The sequence below is a fragment of the Limulus polyphemus genome, unplaced genomic scaffold, assembly GCF_000517525.1.
Source record: "Limulus polyphemus unplaced genomic scaffold, Limulus_polyphemus-2.1.2 Scaffold1468, whole genome shotgun sequence".
Classification (NCBI taxonomy): Eukaryota; Metazoa; Arthropoda; class Merostomata; order Xiphosura; family Limulidae; genus Limulus; species Limulus polyphemus.
In genome coordinates, this window is record NW_013667078.1 from 241,401 (window position 1) to 250,969 (window position 9,569).

The window sequence follows — 9,569 nt, forward strand, 5'->3', positions numbered from 1 at the left end:
GGTCAAGAGATGACGGAACAATGAGCTAAAAGTTTGGACTTGAAAAACACATCGCCATTCTATGAGCCGATATGCCGCGGCTAAAATGTTACATTCAAACCCTCTGTATAAATACTCAATAAAACGTCGAAGAAAATACAGAATGCATCCAACTTAACTACAGCTATTTGATTTTAGCAGGATTCAAGTGATGAATATTGTTGTAATTTCAGGACATTTAACAAACGATGGAAAAGAAAAAATGTTCAAACGAATGTGCTCGCTGGATTATGATTAACATATCAAATTATTAGTTTCTGTGTATATGAAATGTACCATATGTTGAATAAAAAGCAAAACACTGGCAGATAACTTCATTGAATAAAACATGCGTTTCTGCCGCGGAAGGTTACGTATTACTCATTACATGCAAGGGTTTATGTATTACACCAGTAAAGAACTGAATGAGGGAAAGGAAGCGTATCAACTTTATCAATCTTTGGTAGCAGGTGCTTCAGTAGTCATGACGTTTTCTTGAATAATAAAAAGGCTACGTAAAGCTCAGTATGTAGTTTATAAATTTTGATTAAAGTTTTCCGCCTTATTTCTCATTACTTTAAGTTTTCTCTGCTGTATTTCGCAATGTGAAGTTATATTAGCTATAAAAACAGATATTTTTCTCATATGTTTTAGCATACACTCCTGTGGCTCAGCGGTAAGTCTCAGATCTTATAACTCTAAAATTTGGGTTTCGATACTCGCGGTGGGCTGAGCACAAATAGACCATTGCGTGGTTTAGTACTTAACAAATAACAAACAACATAGATTTTATGTGAAATATAAAATTATAGAATAAGTAACACATTGTTAACATGGTGTTTATTTGTTTGGCAGATTTCTTTGGTAAGCTCTTATTGTAACGTGGGATGCAATAAAAACTATGGTAACATATGTACCATCATATATACATACATGCATATTCATTAACCTCTTAGTTCAAATCCCGACATTCGGTCAGAGAAGAGTACTCCAGAGAGATGACGTAGATGATGTCGACTTGCTACCTTCCCTCTAGCTTATCATTTCAGAATTAGGAGAAGCTTTTTGAGAATAACCTTTGTTTATGTATGCGCGAAAATTCTAAAACAAACCATAACATGCCATACATACCCATATCATCTCAAGATCAAATAAACTTAAGGCATACTTAATATACCAGCATAAATTATTCACGATCCAATGCGAAGCTAAAGACCGCAGTAAACCGATCATTATTTGTTTGTTTATTTGTAATTATGCACAAAGCTACACAATGGGCTATCTGTGTTCTGCCCACTACTAGTATCGAAACCAAATTTCTAGCGTTGTAAGTTCGCAGACATACTGCCGATCGAGCTCCTACATCACCCTTAGTTTCTTTTATAGCTACTCTCCAGTGTGGGTGGGGGGGGGGAGTCCGTACCTGAAAAAATACCGGATTAGGGCGCATATCAGTGGTACCAGGGAACGTGTGCTAAGTTTCTTCCTGTTAGTTTGAGAGTGGGGATTTCCAACAGAGCGCCTCCAGGAACAAAACTTCTATCTGGGTTCGAGTTCAGTGACCCTGAAACCTACTCGTGGACCCACATCATTCCGGGGAGAGTTTTAGCTCCCCTTAATACCCTCTTGGTAGGGGTTACAGCACACAGATAACGACACCTCTAAGGCCACGCCGAGTTTGCCTGTCAACTTTGTTTTTTCTAGCTCCAGAACTGTGGGAGGAGTTAGGTGGGCATAAATACTTACAAAGCTACAAGGACAAAGCTCTACATGCTGAAAATACGACTACCCATTAAGTATTTAAGGTACGTTTCACTGAACCGGTGAAGAACACTGGTCAATTGAAACTGTAACTTTGAATGGTGTTAAGTTGATTCTTGATAACCATGATTCACTACGGGGAAGCGCAATTGTTTGACACTTGTATCATAGTTTGTGCCAAACTGGGGACAGCTTTGGTACTTTAAGATATTTGTTGACGTGTCTGCGACCCTTTGTTATTGCGGACACTTTTCTTTGAACACACAGTCTGATATTGAGATATGCGCGATCCTCGGGTATCACCAGAAGAGGAGCACTGACGACTGCTTCTTACACTGAGTGGGTAGGACGAATTGACTTCGTTTTCTGTCGGATAGCTTCGATTAGCATTGTTATTATTGCTGGTTGCTTCAGTACTCTGGGCCATGTAGTCTTGAAGGACACTACGACAACATAGTTGCTTCAAGGCCGTGATGAGATTGTGATTGAAAGCTAGATATATCCAGGGGTTAACACAGCTGTTCAAGCTAGCAAGGAGCATTAAAATGGCAACCGTTGGTCCTGATGAAGAGAGAAAAATCGAATAAACATGAATGCAAAGACACTGATATTGAAATTATTTCGACATTGCTAATACAATAATAACAACAATAGCTGTGGTATGTATGATCTTGTATATATTAAATTGTTGATATTACAAAATCATACAAACCACAGTTTTTTATCAAAAAATAAGATAAACATTACTAAACTTAAAACTAATTATGTAAGACGCATCTCTAGAGTAAATGCACACATTATTAACACTCAAAGCTTAGCTTTAGAATAAACACACTAGGTGTACACTGTTTTTTTGTTGTTATTAAGCACATAGCTACACAAAAGGCTATCTGTTCTCTGTCCACCATGGGTATCGAAACCCGGTTTCTAGCAGTATAAATTCGCAGACTTGCCACTGTGCCAGTGGGGGGCAGGTGTACACTATAATATTGGAGTAGACGTTTTTAACACATTCACTGGATATTTATAGTTGTTTTTTTTACAGTTTGTGATCCCACATATATTTGTTTTACGTATTCAAACACATTGTTAGTACCAAACTCATGATATGAAACAGAGAGATTTATCTTAGGTTTTTTTCTTTATTCGTTAACTTTTTGAAAGAAGAAACATGTATAATGTAAAAATAAGATAATAAAACGTTAAAACATATTTGACGAGAAAAACCAAGTATCTCTCTAAACTTATGAAGACAACTCCAGATTTCCTCGGAAAACTGAAAATAAATCCTGAAGTAAGACATTTAACTCCTTCAGTGAAGCTTCCTCAGCTGGTAATAGAAAAATAGATTAGAATATACGATGGTTTTAAAATTTTCGAAGGCGTTGAAGAAAGATGAAGAAAATGTAATTTATAAATATTAGTAATAGAAAGCGTTTATAATTACTTTCAGGAGCCTTTAATTAAAAAGAAAATAATTATTTATAGATAGCTTAAATTTTGTGTGTGTAAAAACGTGCTATTAGTATTCATTTTTAAAAAATAATTTAAAGATTTCATTTTTATATTTTGTTACTATTATGCACTGAATATCCCAGTTACAAGCATTTTGAACTTGAAGCTTTTTTTTTAAAAAAATGCGTTTTAAATATACAATCATTTTTATATCCTCGTAAAAAAAGGGTTACTGTAATCAATTAATAGATTGAGTCTTTCACATATCAATAAATAAAAGTTACAACAAGATTAAACGGTTACATATTTAATAGCTTAGTATTAGTCGATGTTTCAGTTAATACAGCCTGACGTATGAAAATATTTGTATTCGTATTATTAGAGATGACTATATAGAAAACACAATTATGTGAATGATGTAGTTGGTTTAGAATGTCGTAATAATTTTAAGGTATCTTATAACCAAGATGTTTATATTACCACATAAAACGTTGCTTTGATAAAAGTTGATCAAAGGTGGAAAAAAAAGGAATGATATTAAAATAAATACCGCAGTGCCCTTAATTAACGCCCCCGGAAGCGTTACAAATTGCAAAAGTGGGGGGCGTTAATTATAGTATTTGTGCAGTTCTGGATTTTATTTTTGATTTGTTGATTTCAATGCTAGGGCTATTTACTTATTGGTAAGCTGCGTAGTTCTCTACTGCTATATCATATAATATTTTTATATTGAACAGGATGACAATGTTAAAAATATACGAGTGTAACTATCCTCAGTGTATATATACCGTATTGCCCCTAATTAACGCTCACGGTATTTTTATAAGCAATAGTAATCCAACATATAATCTCCTACCGTAATCCACTTTATTACTGTAATTTTGACAGCAATAATAATCCAACGTATAATCCACTTTTATTAGCGTAATTTTAATTTAAAAAAAACAAAACAAACACACACACACAGGCGCTTAAATCTTAGCGTGCAAATACGGGAATAAGTATGTAAAGTTTTATTTAATTGTTATTAAATACAAAGCTACATAACATATTATTTGTTCTCTGTCCACCACTGGTATCGAAATCCGAATTTTAGCGTCTTAAGCCTGCAGACTTGTAGCTAAGCCACAGGGGGCAAATCGTCAAAGACCAACAGTGCAATGAACGAAAGGATCTGGTTGGAACTTTGGATATCTAAGAAGAACCGACGATTTATACGTGAGGATTCAACTTTATAATTTATAGAAACACACAACGAAATACTTCTAAATAATGACACTCTACGCATACTTTCTATGACAAAAACACCAGCGCTATTTTAGTTAGATGTGTCTGTTTACACCTTCTCAATTTTCACCATTCAATGTAGGAAATGGGTTATAGCGATTACCATTCGATCCGGAACGAGTTTAATATAAATCCATAAATTCGTCATCCCAGACGTCAAAAGTGTTATAAATACACTAAAACAGATTGTCCAGAACATGCTTCTGTTCTAGATGCAAACTTGTTATAGTTACACCAAGACAGATTGGCTAAAACATACTTCTGTTCTAGATGCAAACCTATTATAATTACACCAAGACAGATTGACCAGAACATGCTTCAATTCTAGATGCAAATTTACCATCTAATGTTTGTTTGTTTGTTTGTTTTTAATTATGCACAAAGCTACACAAGAGCTATCTGTGCTCTGCCCACCACGGGTATCGAAACCCGGTTTCTAGCGTTGTAAGTCCGCAGACATACCGCTGTGCCACTGGGGGGCACCATCTAATGTCATTTGTAGATCAGTCAGGCCTTTACACATATATGACTATTCGTATATAATCACTAAGCACTTTTTAAAATCATCAAGTATATCCTGAAACACTCTCAAACAGAAAATACAACACATAGTAAATAAATCACATCACAAACATTATCAAAAAGCATATAGAAGATTAAGTAAAATATACACGAACACAATAAACCCACAAATATCAACAAAATAAATAAACCTTCTCAGAAACACAATAAGCAATGAGATACAAAGATTTAAGAGAAGTAACTGGGACGTTTTGTACTCACTATTATATTCACAAACATTTTTTAGATACATCTAAAAGGATACACAAATGGTGGACTAAACAAACAGTTTACTCACACAAAACAACCCACAATCTTACAAAAACGAACTAAAAGCAAACACGGTCGTGTCACATCTTTAGATTGTCTTTAAAATACGAAACGAAAAAGGTAAATGTGTTTTTAAATAATAGGCTATAGTCCTACAAACCTAGACTTAAGAACAAAATACAATTACACATTAAATATTACAATTCACAACCAATCACCACCACAGACATCAAGGAAATAAACTTATATGGAAGCTCCTGAACAAGACAGATTACATAACTTATTTTAATAGAGCACTCGGGGACTATATGAACATCTGACAGCTCTCTTTTTAATCTACCTTTAAAATCAAGTTATGTACCAAACTCTTGTAATCAAACCAATTTTATCATCTTCTTTAAAAAAGGAAAACCAGTGGATAAATCAAAAAACTTTATAGCAATAAGCCTTACAAATTGTTATTATAGTCCCAAGTGGACTTCTTATAATTTTGAAATTGAACACTAAATTATTCTAAATTAAAAACAGATTTAGAAATTTTAGAGAAACCACCAATAGCTTAATTAGACTTACTCTAAAAATTACAGAAAGTTTTTTTTTTTAAAGGAAATTTGCATAGTAGCGTGTTTTCTCGGTGTCGAAAAGCATTTGACAGTGAATAGCACATGGTCTCCTGTTCCAAAGATCCTAAATATAACAATAGCGGAGTATTATCTGCTGATGTTCCAATTATTTGGAGAACACGAAAGTGAATGTGGAAGGCATCTACTTAGCATGATTTACTCCTGAGGCGGGTGTTCCTGAGGGAGAGGGTAGTTAGCTCTGTTTTGTTTATCATGAGTGTGAGCATCTCATCCCAATTTACAGATGATGTGGTTACCTGGAAGAGATCCCCATTTACTCCTATAGCATCCAATAATCTTCATACTATTTTAAACTGAATAGAAGACATTCTTTGATAGATCCACCAGAATACTATAAAGACCGACAACACGTTACACACACTGACCATACCTCTAATCCACGTGCGGGGTGAAGGAGGTTTGCTTAATCTTCGAGGGCCCCTGATTATTAATTATTTCTTCTGAAATAATTAATTTCAAAGCAAAATAACTACCAGGAACAGGAACACACTAACCAGAAGAAAAAAGGTGGAAGACTTTCGAAACGTCGTCCTCTACACTTGTATCTCTACAACAGGCACTTGCCGTCCATTCCACAAAGTTTCATCATGAATAGAAGATGATGTAGCAAATGCGCATCAAAATAAATGTATAATAAACTCAATTATTTTTTGCTATCAAATTTACAAAAATCAGTAAACGCCCCCTTAAGTTATATTATAAGGAACTCTGCTTCAGCTAACCACGGCAGTTAAATTTCCAAGTCTCACATATGATGAGATTTATATGGATTAAGCTTTAAAATAACATCAAAAACAAAATCTAGGAAAGACTAAACTATCTAAGAAGTTTAGCTGGCAACAACAGAATTACTTCTATTCAAAACATGCTTAAAATCTAAAAATCATATATCAGATCAGTATTTGAATACACTTGTCCAGTCTATATTGATTTTGTCAAATTTATCCTGTCTGGAGATAAAAGGATGATATCCGTAAAGTTTCTATATTGTTATCCTGGATATACTTCTTCATTGTTCATTGAATTATTTCGTGACTGTTTGAATAAAAATTATATTTTGACTGATATTTATAACTATATTATACACCCTAATAATAGGGTTAAATGCCCCTCTCCCAATATATCTACTTTAGCTTCCAATTCTATGTCACGTAATGCTAGTAATACTAAACTACAAACATAATTTGGGCTAAAATTGGACTGTTTGTGATATGTACATTGAAATGTTCATGTGACAAACTTCAGCGAGATTTCAGCAAATATGTGTTTGTAGTGGCGTAGCATAAACAAGCTTGATAAGAACATTGTGGTATGTCTATACGTTCTCCTGATGTTTTCCTTTTTTTAACATAAATTGCATTGTAGTATATTGCAACAGCCCTGAGTTTACACTCTACATCACGGAGAAAAGGAAGTCAAAAATGCATCTGACTCTTCCAGGTCTTCCGAAAATAACTGAAATTGAGTCTAGATCCTGTAAATTAACAATATTTTTACCATGTCGCATATCTGGACGATAAGTAGGCAGTTAAAGTCAGTGAGTAATCGCCATATCACTTGAACTACCACTGTCTGTAAGGAACAAGGTAAAAAAAAACACTTCCAGCTACTGTCTATAAGAATAAGGTAAAAAAAAAAAATAACACTTCCAGTCATGTTGGAAAACAAAAGTTTCTGTACGACCTAGATTTCCAAAACCAACAGAATAACCTTTTTGTACTGTGAGGAGAACAAGAAGGGTAGAGAAATATTATTGTCAAATGACCGCTACATTTGCAAAAAAGATGTATATTTGCTCTAGTACCATCAAATTTTATCTTCGTAACATATGTCACAACCTAGTCAGAAGCTACTCCTTATTTCGGTTAATATCGTATGTTGAAACAATGGGTATCACAGCTGCTATCACACGCTTCTGCCTTTTTTGGACAGAGTAAAATTTAATACAATTCTCTCAGAGTGAACTCACCTAGGTTTGGCGACTATCTTCTCAAGAATTTTCGTTGAACCGTCTGCTCACAACAAAATATGGCGGTATTTCTGTTGAGAATTGGACAGTTAGACGACACAGCTGATGATATGTTAAAGGACGATTACTATATCACAGTTTTCGAGCAAGACCTTCTATCTTCCAATGATCAGCTTTCCTGGTAAGGAGGTGTTTCATGAAAAATGGGACTCGCCCTCAATCAGCCCAAATCACAAAACAATGACTTAAAGATCAGAACATTGTCGCTCTCCCGTGACCAAACAAATCAATGAATAGGAATCTAACAAACATCTGCTCTTTCTTCTTGTTCGCCCCCTGCGAAAGTGTTCCAAACAAACAACCTCTATATTATCTAAGTCCTTTGCCCAAATTAGGATGTGATCCTGCAGTCCTAGAGTTAAGGAAAGTTTGAGAACTTTAATGGACTGCGATTGCCTGTTGAAAGAAAAGGAGTCGACGTTTCGGCTTCTCTTCTGAGGCCTTCTTCAGATTTCAGGTTTTGTAAGTATAGTGTGCTAACGTGTTTCTGCCACAAAAATTGTAAAGGGCAGAGTAATCTTTTGTTTCGTTTTTGTTTATAAAATAAAACAGCGTTTATTTCTGGAGTCGATGTTTATATATTGGTAATATGTGTATAATGTAATGTACTTCATATTCTTATAATGTATAGAGAAAACTTTAACAGCTGAAAGTTAGTGTTCAGTATTATGAACCAACAAGACAATATATATATATTCCAATTGTATGGAAAGTTGGACAATTGATATTTTTGTCACTTTACACGTAAGTCATGCTAGATGACTGAAAACAATCTTAATTTTAAAATACTTTTCCCAAATTTCTCTTTAAAGTACCTTTGAACGAAAATAAAAGAGATAGTTTAGACTTAAATTATTTAGTATATTTCTATAAACGTAAATAGTATACGTTTAAGATCTTTTTATTTTCAAAACAAAAAGAACTTTCAAATACTTAATACCTAAAAACTAAAAACGTCTACCAAAACTCCCTGCATTCTTGAAATTATATAGAAACTCAAAGCATAATTTTATAATTAGCGTTTAACAATAAATGAAATTGTACGGTTTCTATTTTATAAGCTAAATTAAACTAAAGGTTTTTAAAATAATTTTAATGGTATCATTATGGTCCGCCGGTTGGACAACAGTAAGTCTATGGACTTACAACGCTACAATTCGAGGTTCAATTCCCCGCGGTGGACACAGCAGATGGCTTTGCTGCAATAAATAAAGTATTATTATTTACATATGATTTGAATTATACTTTAATCAATGTTCGCTCTCTCACCGAACCAAATAGGACAACGACATCATAAATATGACTATAAATTTGAAAGTAAGTGGATTTTTTAAATAAATTCAATAAATTTGTACAGTTATGATATTTATAAGGTTTTAACTTATTAAATCATTTCTAAATATCATTTGTATATCTATAAATATTTTGATTTTCGAAAACTTAAAAGCGGAATGTGATTTGTTTGTTTTGAATTTCGTGCAAAGCTACACTAGGGCTATCTGCGCTAGCCGTCCCTAATTTAGCAGTGTAAGACTAGAGGGAGG

General features: G+C 34.0%; 1 protein-coding gene across 1 annotated transcript in view; it reads right to left on the minus strand.

Annotated features, from left to right (window-relative positions):
* LOC106463718 (oxytocin receptor-like) overlaps window positions 1-9,569 on the minus strand; it is a 34,779-nt gene that overhangs the window by 23,820 nt on the left and 1,390 nt on the right. The window contains exon 2 of the mRNA XM_022391296.1: window positions 2,114-2,340. Within this exon, the coding sequence (XP_022247004.1) occupies window positions 2,114-2,340 (227 nt within the window). The remainder of the gene's footprint in view (window positions 1-2,113; window positions 2,341-9,569) is intronic.